Genomic DNA, 19,284 nt, shown 5'->3' on the forward strand with positions numbered 1-19,284 from the left:
AGGGAAAACAGCCCCAGCCTGTTCAGCCTTTCCCTGTAGCTCAAATCCTCCAACCCTGGCAACATCCTCATTTTTTGTGTATGAAGTATTTTCAGATGCTATTGAGATACATGATTATGACTATGTAAAAATGCAAATGTATCCGGTTGTAAGTTTGCTCGCTGAGCTGGAAAGTTTGTTGTCAGATGGTTCCTCACTATACTAGGTAATATCATCAGTGAACTTCTGGTGAAGCGCTGGTATTATGTCTGCTTTCTATTTATGAGTCTTGGTTTCTTAAGGTGGGGTGATATCATTTCTGGTTCTTTTTCTCAGAGAATGGTAGATGGGGTCCCAATCAGTGTGTTTATTCCAGTTAGAATGCCAGGCCTCTAGGAATTTCCATTCATGTCTCTGTTTATCTTGTACTACAATGGATGTGTTGTCCCAATCAAAGTGTTGCCCTTCCTCATCTTTATGTAAGGATACTAGTGACAGTGGATCATGTCTTTCGGTGGCTAGTTTGTGTTCATATATCCTGGTGGCTGATTTTCAGCCTGTTTCTCCGATGTATTGTTTATTACAGTCCTTGCATGGTATTTTGTAAATGACTTTTGTTTTGCTGGTTGTTTGTACGGGGTCCTTTAGGTTAATTAGCCACTGTTTAAGTGTGTTGGTCGGCTTGTGGGCTACCATGATGACGAACTTTGGGTCTGCTGCATGGATGACACTTCTGTGATTAACCTATAACACCATCAACAATGTCCTAACTGACATAAAGTTCACAAAAGAGAAGAATGACAACAGACTCCCATTCCTAGATGCCACAGTAGAACAAACAGATAATGGAGAACTTCAAACCAGCATTTACAGAAAAGCAACACACACAGACCAAATACTTAACTACAGAAGCAAGCATCCCAACACACAAACAGAGCTGCATCAGGACATTATTTCAATGAGCCACAACACACTGCAGGAACTATGAACAGCTGAAGAAAAATACCTATGCAGTGTATTCAGGAAGACTGGTTACCTAATAAACGCAGTTGCCGATTTTCTCAAAAACAGATCCAAACAAGCAGACACAACGTGCTCAGAAACTCTAGCCACATTACCTCACTTCAAAGGCATCTCTGAAATGACTACCAGACTACTCAGACCTCTTGGCATCATGGTAGTCCACAAACCTACCAAGGCGCACACAGCAGCTAATGAATCTAAAACAACCAGCAAAACGAATGTAATTTACAAAATACCATGCAAGGACTGTATCAAACACTACATTAGACAAACAGGCAGAAACTAGCCACCAGGATATATGAACACCAACTAGCCACCAAAAGACGTGACCCAGTATGTCTAGTATCCTTACGTACTGATGACAATGGATAACACTGTGATTGGGACAACACATCCATCGTAGGACAAGCTAAACAGAGACACGCACAGGAACTTCTAGAGGCCTGGCATTCTGACCGGAACTCCATCAACAAACTTATCGACTTGGACTCAATCTACCATCCGCTGAGAAAAAGAACCAGAAAGGATATCACCCACCTTAAGAAAGTTAGAAATATAAATAGAAAGCAGGACATAACATTAGCGCTTCACCAGAGGCACACTGGTGATGTTACCTAGTATGGCGACGAAACGTTTGAAAACAGACTTTCCAGCTCAGTGAGCAAACTTACAACCTGAACCGCAACCTGAGCTACAAATCTTCTCAAAACTCAAATGCAAATGTATTATGTAGGTCAGTTGGTTTTTCTCTCACTCCAAAATATCTGTGGGCAGAACCTCAAGTGAGTCCGAGCAGTGGGCTGTGGCAGAATCAGGCAAACATCCTGCTACGCCCGTCTCAACTTTGGGAGGATCTGGCTCCAACTTTTATGATTTTCACAAGTGGTTTGACAAGATTCTTGCTAAGCAGCGCGAGATTCCAGTCAATGAGGATTAAAGTTTGTAAAATACCCTGTTAATACCACATCTAATTGCTTTAATGTTCAGACTTCCATCTCATCAAACAAGCTAGACATTGGCAAAACTTGAGAAAGAAACCAGATTGATCTGTTCAGCTGGTTATTTGCTCTGAATGATCTACATATTGCCTGAGAACATATTGCTCCCTAGAGCATGGTCCATAACTGTCAGGTGGCAAGGCACATCTTGACCAAGACTATTTGGTCATGTTATTTGAAGAGTTGATCTTCAGTCAGTTTCTGTGGACTAAGTGGAGTAAGATGGGGAAAGTGCAGCTGTTACTTCAGCCTCTGCAGGTTAGTCTTTGCCAAATTGGATTGCAAGCTCTGGACAAGGATGCAGTACATTTGTGAAGGGAGATAGCAGGATTTGCAATGGGCTGAAGGGAGACTAGGAATGATGAGATGTGGGGAAGGGAGAAGGGGAATTGATTGTGGTCAGGAGCATTGTGGTCGGGTGGGGTAGCTGGCTGAGAAGCAGTGAATGATCACATCGGACATGGTTATTTGACATGACGGTGCTTCTTGGAAACAATAGAATATACAGAATGCAAGAAGGAAATTCAGCCTCTTAAGACTGTTCTACCATGTGTACAACCACCACTGATCTAATCTCAGCCTCAACTCCACTTTCCTCTCTCCGTAATCATTTAACCTGTTATTAAGGGAAAATCTGTGTCTCTCCTCAAATTTATTCAGTGTCCCAGAATCTAAGGATTCATGACCCTTTGAGAGAAGTAATTCCTCCTCATTTCTGTTTTAGATCTTCCACCCCTTAGACTTCTCATTCTAGATTGCCCCACAAAAGGAAACATCCAATCTACATTTACAATGTCAGTTCCCTTTAGCATTTAATATATCTCAATTAGGTCTCCTCTCATCCTTCTAAGCTGTAGTGGTTTTAGGCCTAAACTGTTCAATCTCCTCTTATAAAACAAGCTTTAAATCTCTGGAATTAATCTAGTGAAGCTTCTCTAAACAGCTTCCAATGTCATTACAAAGGTATGCAGCTGTAGGCACAGATTGGGATGGGACTTTTAAAAATAAATGTTTATGGAATGTGGGTGTCGCTGGCTGGGCCAGTATTTATTGCCAGTCCCTAGTTGCCACTTAAAGTGGTGGTGAGGTTCCTCTCTGAACTGCTGAAGCCCATGTGCAATAAAGGAAATATGAAGTATGCAGAGTTAATTTCATGGGCTACAAGTCTGACTCAGTCAGGCTGAAAGCAACTGGAAGAAGAAGGGTTACGTCACCTTTCACCACAATGCCAATCGAAAATGTGCAATTCGGAGCATTCGGAATGTGCAGGGTAAATGACCTGACCAGTGAGAGGAGGGGCTATAACAAAGAACTATCATAGGAATTTTAAAGGGAAACAACATTTGCCATAGGCATACTGGCTGCTTATTCCCTGACCATCCTACAGCATTGGCCCACTCTGAATGTTGCACTTCCCTGGCACATCCAACGACAACACATTGACTACTACACCTTCATGACAGAGGGACCTAAATATTTGGGATATTAAGGAAAGCCAAAAGTGTCAGCATGATCCATTGTTATAACACCCCTGATTTTGGATGATGCAGTATGCTGTCAGCACTGACCTCCGTTCATGGAGTCTCATCTTTGACCAGGAAGTGCTGTTAGGTGGTGTGAGGATGCGTGTAACACCTGCACAGAGGGACTTGGACATTCACCTTGCAATTTAACAGAATGCTAAGGTTATGAAGATTCAGACCATGCCTCAGTGAGGAATGGATTTGATGGCGAGAAATTGGAGTTTGGAATGGGATCCCAAGACAGCGGCTTTTGGAAATCTTCCATTGGTTTTTACATTGTTAACTAAAGTAATCCTTAATTATTGCAATTTACTTTGATAACTTTAATGAACGTAAGTGTGCCACCAATTGCAATAATAACATGTAGAAGCTCTCAAGATTTAGATGCTGTGTCATGAAATAACGTGGGATTGGTGAAGACAGGCAGAGGGTACCACCTGGTTGGTCATAGGAGGAATGAATCCGGTAGGTGGCAGGGTGGAGTGGAAGGGAGGGGAGGGGCTGGGAAGGGAGTTGGGGGATGGCAAGGGAGGTTATTTGAAATTGGAGAACTCAATTCCTGATTGAATTTTTGATAAAGGGCTTTTGCCCGAAATGTTGATTTTCCTGCTGCTCGGATGCTGCCTGACCCGCTGTGCTTTTTCAGCGCCACTCTTATCTTGGAAAACTCAATGTTGAGTCCTCCGGGCTGTAGGTTGCCCAGGCAGAAGGTGAGGCGTTATTCCTGCAGTTTGTTTTTTGGTTTGTTGTGGCAATAGAAGAGGCTAAGAATAGTCATGTTGGAAAGGCAGTAGGAAAGGGAATTAAAAGGGTGGTGACTGGGAGGTCTGGTTGGATGCTGTGTGCCTGGCAGACATGCTCAGTGAACCATTCTTAAGTTTACATTTGATCACCCCAATGTAGAGAAGACCACATTGGGAACACCTGATGGAGAAACTAGGTTGGAAGAGAGGCAGTTGAACCTCTGTCTCACATGGAAACATTGTTTGGGGCCCTGGATGGAGGTGAGGCTGGGGTGGTGTACCAGCAGTTTTTGAATCTTTTCCAGTTGCATTGGAAGGTACCTGGGGATTTTTTGGGGGGGGGGGGGGGGAATTGGTAGGAAGAGTGGCGCAAATCAAGGACTGTTGAAGGGAACAGTCCTTGCGGAAGGCAGAGAGGGGTAGGGAGGAAAGATATTCTTGATGGTGGGGTCTAGTTGGAGTTGGCGGAAGTGTTTAAGAATGATGTATTGGATGCAGAGACTAGTGGGGTGGTGGGTAAGGACAAGGGGAGTCTGTCTTTATTGAGTTTGGAGGGTCGGCTTGGGAGGAGAGGTTTCGAGCAGTGGAACTGGGAATGGAGGTGGTGTGGTGGAGGGCTTTTTGGATGACAGAGGGGAAAAACACATTGTTCAAAATAGGTAGCCATCTGGGATGCTTGAGAGAGGAATGTCTCCTCTTCTGAGCAGATGTGGTGGGTGTGGAGGAATTGGGAGAGTGGGGTGGACTTCTTGCAGGATACTGGGTTGGAGGAGGTATAGTCTAGATAGTTGTGAGAGTCTGTGGGTTTGTAATAAACATCTGTCTGGAGACTTGCTGGAGATGGAAATGGAGAGGTCAAGAAAGAGGAGGGAGGTGTCTGAGATGGACCAAGTGAATTCGAGGGTGGGGTGTAAGACTTGGGCGAAGTCAAAAACTGTTCCAGTTCAGCCTGGGTGCAGGATGCTGTGCCAATGCAGTCATCGATGTAACAGCAGAAGAGTTGGAGCACAGTGCCTGTGTAAGTACTGAAGAGGGACTGTTCGACATAGCTGACAAAGAGACAGGCATAGCTGGGGCCAATCTGACTTTGGAGGAAATGGGAGGAGTTAAAGGAGAATTTATTGACGGTGAGGAATAGTTCGGCGAGGTGGAGGAGGGTATTGATGAAGGGGAACTGGATAGGTCTGTCAGAGAGGAAGAAGCTGAGGGCCTGGAGGCCATCCTATGGGGCATAGATGTGTATAAGGACTGCATGTCCATTGTGAAGGTAAAGCACTGGGAGCCGGGGACTGCAAGTTACTGAAGATATCAAGGGCATTGTTGGTGTCACGGATGTAGGTGGGAAGTGTCTGAACCGAGGGGGAGAGGATGGACTTGAGATAGGATAAGATCAGTTCAGTGGTGCAGGAGCATGTAAATTTGATGGGTTGCCTGGGGTAGTTGGGCTTGTGCATCTTGGAGAGCAGGTAGAACTCGGCAGTGCGAGGTTAGGGGACTGTGAGATTGGAGGCGGTGGAGGGGAGATCGCTGGAGGCAATGAGGACACAGGCTGGAAGGAAGAAGAAAGATAAGTCCTCACTTCCTCCATAGACACTTCATCAAGTTGGCCTGCCTCATTTCCCAGCAACTACTCCAGCATTGTTCCTCATTGAAACACACATATATTCTTCAAGAAAGTCCTCCTGACTGTGTTTCAGAAATTTCTTCACCTTTCCCTTTAATGTAACATTATCCTAATTGATAGGTACGATTCTGTTATTGCACAGCACTGTGATTTTCCTGCATATTTTTCCCCACATCTCTCTATTTGGAATTATGAAGCACCTAATTCTTGGGGCAATGAGGTTGAAATTGATCGTTATTATCACGTGATTGTAATTGCAGAGTCTTTCTGGCAGGTTTGCTACATTTCTAGGTAAGGATGTGATACAATTTGACAGATGTTCCAGTTGTTGTTGAGCTTGATGAATTGCCACATGCATAGCTTCATGACTGAAGGGACAGATAGCAGAATATTGTCAAGAAAGCCAAGTTTGGAAAATACTCTTTGGATAACAATGTGACTGCATACTGGGCAACTGATGCATATTGTGGATGTATGATGCATCTATGTACACAAAACATTATCTCCAATCAAAGCCAGTGATGTAGTCCTGGAACTGTGTTTCACCAGAACAGCAGAAGACATGACTGGAGACTCAAAATAGCAGGTCTCCATAAGATTGCAAGTATGTTATTTAAATTAAATTAAAGAAATTCTAACATTTGGGGCTAATTTTTGATGGCGATCAGTGGAAAATGTACTAAAATCTTAAACATTGCAATTCCATTCATTTTAAGGTAAAACTGTGGACTTATTTCTATCGACCCAAAGCGGTTATAAAGAAGGAAGGAGTAGGCCATTCGACCCTTTGAGCCTGCTTCACAGTTTGATATGATCCTACCTTTACCTTTAAATTTAAAAAATGATCTGTTTCTTTCTTAAATATATTCAGTGATTTAGCCTTCAGTCTTCACAACCTTCTGTGACAGAAAATTCCACCAGTTCATTGCCCTTTAAGTAAAGACATTTTTTCTCATCTCATATCCCATATCCTGAGACTGTGTCCCCGGTTCTAAATTTCCCCAACCAAAGAAAACACCCTCGCTGTATTTGGTCTATCCAGCCCACTTAGACATTTCAATCAGATCCCCTCTCATCCTTCTAAATTCTAGTAAGTTCAGGCCCGGTCGAACCAATCTATCCTCATAATTCAGTCCTACCATTCCAAGTATCAGCCTACTGAACCCGCTGCTGCTCTTCTTCTATTTTGGAGACCAAAAATACATAATACTTGAAGTGTGGTCTCATCAATGCTCTGCAAACTGCAGTAAGATATTCCTACTTCTGAACTCATATCCTCTTGCTTTGAAAGCCAATATACCATTTGTCTTCCTAATTGCTTGCTGCATCCATCTGTCTACTTTCATTGATTGGCGTGCAAGGACAACCAGATCCCTTTGTACATCCACATTTTGCTGGACCTATGTGAACATATTTAAATCGTACAAATATGTGAATGACCATTAGATTCATTACCAACAAAGGATGGGCAGTGGATAATTTTGTTGTGCAGGTGGCTCTGGAATAACACACGTTTCAGCAGCACAATTTGGCTATAACGTCACTGAAGAATTAGAGAATGGTATTTTGGAGAATGATTACCTCCATTGGCAATAGAGTAATTCCAGCGGGAATTGGTTTGCATGCTTCATTCTCTACATGTGCCAATGTGCGCACTGAAATCTCTGCTCCATTCTGTGCTTGCGCTGATGTTCTTCTTGTACTGTGTGTGTGCCGTTGTGTGCATATATGTGACGTTGCTGCCAGTCTTTGGGCCATTCTGTGCATGCGCCAATGTCAGCTGCTGTCAGAGCAGCTTTCTTTCAGAGGTACTGTGCAGAGAGCAGCTTACATTTTTTAAATGTACTGTGTTAAATTTACTTTTGTTTCATTAATAAATATGCTTTCAACCTTCATTCAGGCTGGTCTATACTTTGCATTAGGCTTTTGGATAATTTTTGAATAATCATGAGTGATATTTTTTGCTGGTCTGCCTCAGCCCCATTTTTCCCATAGACCCCATTATTTCTGTTAAGTGATTTTCTATTAAACAAGGTTTCGCTGAATGCAACTACAGTGTTATAGGATGCCTGTATCTGTTTATATATGAGCTTTTGGAATTGCAGATGAGATCTTTACATTAACTTTCTCACTGGGTGGAAAAAAACTTGTTCTTTATTTATTTGATTCTTTCTTGCTGATCAAAGTGAACACAATACCAATTTATTAGTTACAGCCACCTCTTTGAGAACTGTAAGAATATATTTTGCAGTTACGTCAACTAAAGCATTACTGTTCATCTGGGCAGATTCCTGTCAATTCTTTAAGGCAGATGATGCTCATGTCTGTAGAATCATTGGTGTCAAAATATTTAATGGTGTACTCAATAACCCTTTGACTAACTTGCTAAATCTGAAAAATATTTGGGACAGACAACTTTTATGATATTTGGGGAATAGTGGGCTCAATTACTATATCTCTGTAAAACAGGATGAATAACAATTGGATTCAGCTCCTTACCAAATCAACTGAGTTAAATCAGTTGATCTGTTTTGGCATTTGCCATATTAATAGTGGTGACTGTATTTCAAAGATTTGATTTATGGATCATGTCAACACAGGAACATCATTCCAGGGAGAATAATCATGTTTATAATTATTGAGAGTACTTTGTGTACTGAATATAATGCATTTATTTACCTAATGTTAAATACTTGTGTTTGCATGTATTTTCTCTGAGTTAAGGTTTATTTACAATCTATATTAAAACTTGGTTGCAAGGAAAGAAGGTACTACTAAAATATGTGGAGAAATAAGTTGCAACAAAGAAATAAAAAGGTTACAATTGGGAATGGATGGTTCAATGAATGGCACAAAATTGGCAGATGGCATTTTCATTGAAGGAATAGAAAGGCAACTTACTGTCTAAATGGAGAGAAACTTCAGAGTGTTTCAATGTAGAGTGAACTGCTTTCTTGTTCATGAATTGCATAAAATAAGAATGCAGATACAGCAGTTAATGAGGAATGCAAATGGAATTTTTGCATTTATTGTGGAATTAATAGAGTATTAAAGTAAGTGTTGCTGAAACTGCATAAGGCATTAGTGAGACTGCACCTGGAATAGCATGTAAAATTTGGTCCTCTTACTTGACGAGGGAAGTGATTGTATTGGAGTCTGTTCAGAGAAGGTTCATTAGATTGATTCCAGACATGAGCGATTTGTCTTATGAAGAGAAGTTGAGCTGTTTAGGCCTGTATCTCTAGAGTTAAGAAGAATGTCAGGGGATGTAATTGAGGTGTGTAAGATACTAAAGGGACTTGACATGGTAGATGTAAAGATTAGAGTGGTGTTGGAAAAGCACAGCAGGTCAGGCAGCATCCAAGGAGCAGGTAAATGAACGATTCGGACAAAAGCCCTTCATCCCGAATGAGGCTGGCAGCCTCAGGATAGAGAGATAAAATCTTGACTCTAATCTCCAGAATCTGTAGTCCTCACCTTCTCATAGTAGATGTAGAGCAAATGTATCCCCTTATGGGACACTCTAGAAAAAGAGCTTATACATCAGGAGTTGCAGATTTAAAATAGTTGAGGAGAGATTACTTCCCTCAAAGGGTAATGAATCTGTAAAATTCACTACCCCACAGAGCAGTGGATGCTGGCACACTGAGTAAGTTTGAGGAGAGGCAGATTTTTAATTAGTAATGGGTTGCGGGGTTCTAGAGAGCTGGCGGGAAAGTGGAGTTGAGCTAGCTCGAGATGCTGAATTACCAATTCCTGCTCCTGGTTCTTATGTTCTAAGAGCGATGTTTTGCTTAAGTAATAGTTAATTAAGGGGTATGGAAGACTGGGCATATCAAGCAATGATTGTATTTTTTTTCAAGAAAGGGATAAATCGTGTAATTGAAATGTCATAACTAAGTTGTGATAACTTACTGTAACCATCGATTATCAAACAACAGACTGTTTGAGAACATGCCTTTTATGAAGGCAGTAAAATATAAAACAAAGACTATCACAAGTATTATCTGTGATTTTACTACCCTTATTTTACTACCAGGTGAAAGGTACCAAACATTATGGATTAATCGTGGTTGGACATTCCTTAGGAGCTGGAACTGCAGCTATTCTTTCTTTCTTGCTCAGACCTCAATACCCTACACTACATTGTTATGCTTACTCTCCACCGGGAGGACTTCTTAGGTAGGTGCATATTTTATTTTGTATGTAGACGTTATCTAATCTAGTTATAGAAAACTGAATCAGAGTTCCTGAACTGATCTAAGATGGGAGAACAAAACACTGTTGCAAATGGGTGATGTTGAGTTTGCTGACTGTATTAATGACTTGTTTGAATTTTGTATTTTATGTAGTAACTGATCAAAATACAAGAAAACTGGCACTCTATGATCGAGAGTAGATAGGGGTTGAATTGTATTTGAACCTTGTCAATACATTTGTCTTTAAAATATTAAAAATGTCATTGCACACGTGTTGATTTTATTACAAATGGTGTGCACCTCAGCTGATATTGATGGTAATATTCCAATTAGCAAATTCGATCCCCAGGCTATTAAAATTTGAACTTTGAACTTCTGCTCACTTCAAAACACCTACGGTGTTAGGGAGGCTAATATATTAGAAACAGTCAGCATGTGAAGATTATATTTGTGTAAAATAGTCCAAAGGTTGGGTACTTCTGAACTGCTATAGAAAACTGATCAACACGTTCAGTTCTTCGAAGTTCATGACCAGGCTCTTAAATTCAGTCTGATGTGTTTTGTCAATGTGTAGTAATTAGATTTTTCTAGGAATATGCAATTAAACAAAACTCAGTAAAAGTTTGGGCACAGGCGATCCTCAAGTTTGCTTCAATTGAATTAACAAGTCTGTTAAAACAGCAGAAATTTGAATCAATTATCTCTATTGCACAGAAAATGTTCTGCTCATTAAAGAAAACAGAATTTAAAAGAATAGTTAGGTCAGGGGACTGAGGTGGAATATGGATGGGACACTGGTGTTTCAACTTTGAGACCGGGACTGACCACTGGATAAGTGTGAGAAATGGAAGTGTGGTGCAGGTGAAGATGCTGTACTTTTCTTAGGGCTAAAGCATGTACACCAACTTGACCAGAAATGAATGGGCACTGATGTTGAGTATCCAATATGATTTGTTCTCTACTTTTAACATTGCATACCTTAATTTTCAGAAGATTCACACAACAAAAAGTAAAACAAGTATTTGATTAATTGAGATGCTAGTTGAGTACCAGATGCGAATAGAGATGGCTAATGTAAAATACATTTATTTAAGGATATGCTTGAAGGAGTTAACGATGCTTCTATTGGTTCTATTTTCTGAGCATTTACTAATAGTAACTGGATTGGCTTAATTTATTTCTTTAAAATTTCTTTTGCATCTTTATCAAAATACAGCAGAAATATTAAAAAGGTAGAATATTATGGTAAGTGTGTATTAAAATAAAATGTTGGAGTTCTCCTTAATTTTGCACATAAAGCCATCACCTGTTGTGGTACTGAGTTTTAAGAGACTAGAATGTTCCACTACTGGTCACTGCTCCATTATGCTTTGGTTACCTTTACATAAATAATTTGACTTCACTGTCTCTGAATTAAGAGCATATCACTCAGGATCTCTATTCCTAGTTCTAAACTAGCAATCTTTCTGCAATATACTTTTTTGAATATTGGGTGTAGATAACTTTGGAATTGATTATAATTGCCTCAAGATCAAGTAGTCTGTTGATGGCTATAGAATATACTTCTAAATGAAGAATAGCTGCTAAGGCAGGTAACTTGAAGCCCTTGGTACCTAGTGAATCATGTCCTGGTAAGCATAATTTTCTTCAGGAGAAGAAGGATGGAAGCAAATGTTAATCTTGTCTTATATGAAAATTTAGATAATACCAGTTTAATATGAGATGGGTTTTAGTATTTATATCTTTTTTGCTGTTTTTATGTTATCGGTTATACTCAATATTAAATTTTCTTTCAGCATAAATATGCCTCCAGTTTAATTGTCCTTTTTCTAATTTAATCCTTAGCTCTGATGCGATGGAATACTCCAAGGAATTTGTGACATCTGTCATCCTTGGAAAGGATTTGGTACCAAGGCAAGTTGAGAAACCTTATTTAATTTTATATTGCAACCTCAATTCTGTGCTTTTTCACTATTTATGATCTTGATTTTCTGCCAGAATGTTTACAGATTTTGAGGTTTAGTTTTGTAAGAACCAGCTTTATTTAATTGCTTTTCATTGATTTTTCACTTTGTATTGCCATTAAAGCCAAATTGATGTCCCAGTTGGGGGACACATGGTAGAGCTAGTCATCCAATTAGCTCTGCTGTTTAGCTTTTGGTTTTTTTTTAATTTATGTTGCCTTTAGAAAGGAAATGAGCAGGAGCTAGACAGTTTGGAGTTGTTAATGATTGCATCATTTTAATAATGAAAAGTAATACTTACTTGGATCATTTAACTGGCTCTGTCAGAAAATTCAAATTTCATTGAGTTTTTGGTGGTGTTACTTATCTGCTGATGGCTTTGAGGAGAGCCACTCTATTGTGAAAGAAAAATTAAGGTGTGCTTCATGAGTTAGCAGATATCAAAACTTGATTTTCTTTGATATATTGCTGAATGTATATAGCTATAAGTTTGTTCTAATAATGAATGTAGAATACAAGACCAGCACTTATTTCAGAAGTTGAACCATTTGAAAATATTGGAGAAGAATTTCAGATTGTCATGAAATTTAATATACTTTTGTATGTTATTGCCTGAGGTATAGACCCTGAGCTTCCATGAGAATTACAATCAGGAAATTGCACTTGTAAGGAATCAGGACTTACCTGATATCGAAAACCTACTTTGAGAATCTGATCAAAACAAAATACTGCAAATTCTCGATATCTGAAATAAACACAAAGTATTGGAGAAACTCAGCACATCTGGCAGCATCTGTGAAGAGAGAAACTGACTTGACAATTTGGGTCTGGTGTGACTGTTCTTTAGAGCTGGGTAATACCTGTAAACTTGGTTGTGTTCAAAACATGAAGGATGTGAAAGGGGGATTTAGTAGACACTTAATCAAACAGTAGGAGAGAATTGGAAAATCCTGTAGTGAACAAACCAAAGGATTAAAATGGAGATTCCATTTGAGAGAAAAACCGAGCTTCTTGAAAGTGGGAAAACCTGGAAGAGAAGTGACAGTGAATGCATTACTTTAATAAAAGCAAAATACAGCAGATGATAGAAATCTGAAATGAACACAGATAACATGGAGAAACGAAGCAGGTAAAGTGACTACTGTGAAGAGTGAAACAATGTTAAAGTTTCAAGTCTATTATGACTACTCTTTGGGTTCCCAATTTGCACTGTTGTCATTCCCAACTGTCCTGAATTACTCCTCAGGCACACTAGTTTGTTAACCATGACATTTAACATTCTTTACTCCTGATCCCAAGCTATATCATTTGAGATCTTACAGAATAGCCTTGTTGGCGTCCCCCTTGTCTATAATAATCAATGTGGATATTTTTCACCTAGAACAACTCCAGAATTGATTGACAGCAGGTGATTGGCCTTTGTATTTAAGACCTAAGTTCCTCCCCATTGCGAAGGTGGGCCTCAGCATAGGAAAGGGTCAACAAAACCTTTGTAAGTCTCTGACAATCCTTTGCTACCTAACCCAAAATATTGATGTTGTAATCAGTCATTCTCTAAGTATTACTCCGCCAAAACGAATAACTTCACATTATACTCCATCTGCCAGATTTTACCCACTAATTCAACTCATCTGTACACTTCTGCAATTTTCTTATAGCTTTTTTACATTATGCTTTCCAATCTATCTTGGTGTTGTCTGTCAATTTAACCATTATGCCTTCTCTTCCCTCATCCAAGTCAGTGGTATAAGTTGTATGAAGGCGAAAGCTCATTGCAGGTGCCTGCAGGACTTCACTCATCACACCCAGCCAACCAGACAAAATATAATTTCTGCTTTCTGTTAACGAATCAATCTTCTATCAATGTTAATATTTTACTTGTTACACCACAAACATTTATTTTCTGCAATAACCTTTGATATGGCACCTTATCAGATGCTTTCTGGGAATGAAGTATAGTACATAAGTGGGATCCCCTTTACCTACATTTAAAGAACGTGGTTTCCCTTTGCCAAAAATATGTGGACTCATCCCAGTTACTTTGAGATTTTTCTAGATGTGCAGCGATAGTTTCTTTAAGGATTGAATTTAACACCTTTCCCATAAAAGATATCAAACTAACTGGCTGATAATTTCCTATTTTCTGCCTCCTAGCCTTCTTGAATTGAGGGATTATATTTGCTAATTCCACTTGAACCTTTCCTGATTTTGGAAAATTAACAGTGCGCATCTTCTACCTTTTTTAAGATCCTAGTATCTGGACCCAGAGGCTTGTCAATGCCAGCGATGCCCTAATCCTGTAATTGACTAAAAAAACAAAACTCCATTTTGCTTAGTACCACTTCCTTGATGATTGTAATTTCACTATGTTTCCCTCTCCCCTTTATTTCCTGATTTCTAATTGTTAGCAGTATTTTTGTGTTCTCTATAATGAAGGTGCTTTCAAAATATTTGTGCATTTCATAAGCCATTTCCTTATTACCAACTATCAATGTCCCATTCTCACTTTCTAAAGGACCATACTCACTTTACTACTCTCTTTTTATTAATTACTTGTAGATATTCTTGTTTTCCATTTTGCATTCCTAGCTAGCTTACTGTCAGCCTCTAATTTCCTCCTCTTGATTATCTGATTAGTCTTTTAATTATTTTCTTTCTTTTTTTTAATATTCAGATTGATAAACCGAACTGCATGTTAACTTTGCTCAATAATATTAATTTTCCTTAAGTTTGATGCTTCTCTGAACATTTTACTTTCACCATGGATGGTGGATTCTCCCTTCAGAATTCTTTTTTAATAGCGGGAGTATACCTAATCTAAAATAGTCCCTTAAGTGTCTGTCACTGTTTCTATTGATCTATCCCCTAGCTTAGTATGCCAGTTCACTTCAACCAGCTCAGTTTTCATGCCCTTTAGTTAGGTTTAAATTTCTAATCTTACATCCAGTTTGAAAGGGAGAATTTGGGTGTAACATTCAAGTATCTTGTGGACACTGCTGCTTAGGAATACCTTAACTCTGAGACCATTAATTAGTCCATGACCTCTTTGGTTGGTTCCAAAACATGCTGCTCTTAGGAACTATTTTGTAAGCATTCTGTGCTCTTCTTGTCCAGGCTACTACTATTGTTTTGACTTTGACAGTTCACACGTAGGTTAAAGTCACCTATGATTGTTACTATCCTTTTATCACAAGCACCTAGTATTTCTTCTTGCATGCTTTGTTCCACATTGTGATTACTGTTTGGTGACCTATAGTTAGACTACTCCAACTCATAACTTATTTCCCAAGCTGTTCCTCAACCTAAACTAATTCTACATACTGATCTTCTGAACCAAGGTCATCTCTAGCTATTGCACAAATGCCATCCTTGATTAACAGTGTGAATTCTCCACCTTTACTTAGTTTCCTATATTCCTTGAATGTCATATACTCCTCAATATTCAGGACCCAATTATTGTCATCCTGAAACCATAACTCTATAATGGTTGTCAGGTCACATTTATTTACCTTGTCATGAATGAGCATTCTGATGCAGAGATTCTAGCTTTCTCCTTTTGTTATTTTTGTAAAGTCTGGTATTAACTGTCAGTATATTCCTATTTTCCTTTCTTTCTGCTCCTTTCTATCATTCTCTGACCATCATTTACCATTTACCATTTTCTTGGGCTCTACTTTCTGATATGCAGCATACTTCTTCTTTTGAACACATGCCACCACTCTTTAATTTAAAGCCCTCTCTTCTTTCCTCGTGACATGATTCACCTGACCATTGACTTCAGTATGGTTCAGGTGTAGTACAACCTGCACTTTACTCAGTACTGGTGCCATGACCCACGTGCAGGAACTCACTTCTCCCACCTCAGTCTGCAAGTCATGTATCGCATATTCTAATGAGGAGACAGCATATTATTCATCTGTCTAATTTTATGTGCCATATGACAATATATCTTATTAATTTAATAATCTATTTGTATACTACTGTTAAGGACAGAGAAGACTTTAACCAATTACTTGAGACTTAACAAACAGCTAACTCCTTTCTCTGTAATAGAGCAAGAACCAATTCTATTCAGCTCTAATGAATCTAGCTCCATCTCCGACTAACTGCCTCATGGTTCTCACTGCATCTATTTTTCTGTCTTTTCTTCTCTTGTGCAAACTAAGCAATCTTTATTAGAATAATCAAGAAGTCCTACTTTAAAAATGATCATAGGAATTCTACAGTACAGTGTTTGAATAGTTAATTTATACAAATTGGGATTTATCTGATGAGCTGTTTCTTTAATTCCATCATTTTCCCCCACGTTAAACTCTTATCTGATCTGCTGTCTCTTGATTAGAATATGTGATCCTTTGCGTCTAACTTTAAGTCACCTGTAAATTTTCTGCCAAGCATTCCACAGTTCCCATACGTCAGCCTCCAAGTTTCACTTCAGCACAATATGCATTGAGATGAGGTGTCCAATTTTCCTTTTGAGCTAATTTATGTTACATCTGAAATTTTATGTTCAGTCTATCATCATCATCAGACAGCATTATAGATTGTATTCCATTGATGATCAGAACATGGCCAACAGGACTTCAAGGCTATAGAAAAAAAGTGTAGCGCTGAAAAAGCACAGTAGGTCAGTCAGAATCTGAGGAGCAGGAGAGTCAATGTTCCGAGCATAAGCCCTTCATTAGGAGTCCCTGAAACGTCGACTCTCTCCCTGCTCCTCAAATGCTGCCTGCTGTGCTTTTCCAGTGTCATACTTTTTTACTATGATCTCCAGCATCTGCAGTCATCACTTTCTCCTAGAACTTTAAGACTATACTGACTTGAGCTAGAAATATGTTCAAATAATTATGCTGTTGAAAAATACAGCTATTTAGCTAGAAATATGCTCAAATAATTATGCTGTTGAAAAGTACAGCTATTTGGTGATTTCAGATGCCAGTTCCAGGTCATATGTACCAAATAAATTGGTTCAACTTTGACTCATTTCAATTTAATTCAGAGGCTTTGAAATCATCGTGGTATTAGATACAGACCTGAGTGAGAATTTAATTGATGGTCACTGCAACTCAACATCATCAATGATGGGCTAATTTGACACAGGATGCCTCGGGGTAATATGATGAAGTTGGAGGAAACATGCCTCACTGAACTCAGTACATAGCCAATTTTGTACAATGGAGCAAACTACTTCAGACAAATTGATTTTTGAACCAGAGTAAAGAAGAACAGAAAATCAATCATGCATGGTTATATTCATGACATACATTTAAATTTTTGATCTTTAGCACAGTTGCATTAACCCAGATTATGCTAATATCTGATTGACTTGCTGTTTTAGTTACTTCTTTTCTGCTCCACCCACCATTGTCAGATCCAGTCTTCTAACAGAAAGGATATCTTTTGACCTCCAACCCTGCCTTTTTAATGGGGTTATCTGATGAATGGCCAACTGAACTGTATTTTTCAAACATGTAGGCTAGAGAAAGCATTGTTTATGCACAAAATCAGAGACTAACAAGATTAGTTCATTTTCTCATTATACAAAAAAATGCACTTGCATCTTTAATATTCATAAAGAATGTTACTCTTTCACCATGTTGCATGCGAACATAGGAACAGTAGCAGGTTAGTTAGCCCCTTGAGCCCATTCTACCATTCATTTGGATTATGATTAATCTGTGTGTTCACTCTAGATATGTATCCTTTAATACCCTTGTTCAATTACAATGACCACTGAATGTTTAAAATGTGATGTATTAAACTGTTTCCTTCAATTCAAGTTAAAATGGGACATGTTATAATCACATCAGGTTTGCCTGCCGATGAACATAACTTAGTTAGCTGCCATAGAGACAGGGACCCAGACTGAAATTACTAAAAATAAGTTTAAAATTTTAACGTCTGAACACAAAGGAGAAGGCTGTTTTGGCACTCTAAGTAAAGTCAGTCAGACTGAAAGATTTAGGGAAGACAAGCCACAGCAGTTACTAATATGTCAGGCAAAAGAATTGTTTGGGTTAATAACCAAGTGGAAAGCTGGTGAGGATAGAACCTATATTGGAAGGAACACAGATCACGAATAGTGCCAGGCCACAGAATTAACAGAATTCAAGGTCCATATGCTTTAAGGGTTGAATGAAGGGGTTTAAAAGGACCCAGGATGATTCATCATGGTGAAGCAGAGAGGAGATGTAATTAGATCCAACTACAAACACTCACCAGACATTTAAGTACTGGATTTTAATTCACATGAATTAATGCCAAAATCTTTGATTTTTATTGTTATTCTGTCCTTTCCTTTATTTTGATTTTTTTTATATTCTTGTGGGCATATCACAAAAGCCATCACTGCCGAATTTTCAATGTATTAGTAAATCCTAGTTTATTTGAAACTTAATAAATTTTCCATGATTCTTTTTTTAAATTGCACTTCAAAAACAGGTTTTATGAAAGCAAGCCATCGCCTATTTCAAAAGGGAAAATGAACAAAATATCAAAAAAAAGAGAATAGTAATATGGTTAAAATTCACCTGTTCCTCTTGTCTATGACTAACTTAAAAATTAGATTGAAAATTAGGAGATAAAAGATTGCAGTTCTACACAAGTCGAGTGTCTTTTACACTTTCTGTAAATTTATTTAGTGCAACTTCTCATTACCTAGTGCCATGAAATCAAATATCAGGTTGGTTGCTGGCCATTGTTGTGTGCAACTGTTGGCTTCAAGATTAGGCATGCAGGTTTCACACAAGTACCTTTGTTCTACTTAGTATTATCCACTACCCATGGGATATGTTCCTAAAAATGCATTGCTATTCTTATGCTCCTGTAGACTTGGCTTATCACAGCTAGAAGTCTTCCGTAGACACTTACTTGAAGTGTTGCAGAAGAGCAATAAACCAAAGGTATGCCTTCCTATTTTTGACGTTTTCTGAGTGTACTTCCTCATTAAGTATTTGTTATTGAATAATGTAAATACACTAATGCAGTCCCCACCAAAAGTCAGGATACAGTACTTTCTGTAAGAATTTTGGAAAGCTGATCGTTATTATTACCTGCCTGATATTATCTATTCAGAAACATCAGGACTACTGTATGTTTGTATTCTTTAACTATATTCTGGATTAATCAATTTCCCAGTAACGTAACACGTTATTTTTCAGCATGCTGACATTACGTTTGTGCATTCTTCAGTGTGAACATTTACACTGTGTAACAATGTGAGGTGTATTCT

The 19,284-nt window shown here is 38.7% G+C and overlaps 1 protein-coding gene across 1 annotated transcript in view; it reads left to right on the forward strand.

The window, feature by feature from the left end:
- dagla (diacylglycerol lipase, alpha) overlaps nucleotides 1-19,284 on the forward strand; it is a 179,587-nt gene that overhangs the window by 113,363 nt on the left and 46,940 nt on the right. Inside the window, exons 14-16 of the mRNA XM_060838471.1 lie at nucleotides 9,930-10,072; nucleotides 11,935-12,003; nucleotides 18,883-18,955. Coding sequence (XP_060694454.1) covers nucleotides 9,930-10,072; nucleotides 11,935-12,003; nucleotides 18,883-18,955 — 285 coding nt within the window. The remainder of the gene's footprint in view (nucleotides 1-9,929; nucleotides 10,073-11,934; nucleotides 12,004-18,882; nucleotides 18,956-19,284) is intronic.

Source organism: Hemiscyllium ocellatum, chromosome 18 (genome assembly GCF_020745735.1).
Source record: "Hemiscyllium ocellatum isolate sHemOce1 chromosome 18, sHemOce1.pat.X.cur, whole genome shotgun sequence".
Classification (NCBI taxonomy): Eukaryota; Metazoa; Chordata; class Chondrichthyes; order Orectolobiformes; family Hemiscylliidae; genus Hemiscyllium; species Hemiscyllium ocellatum.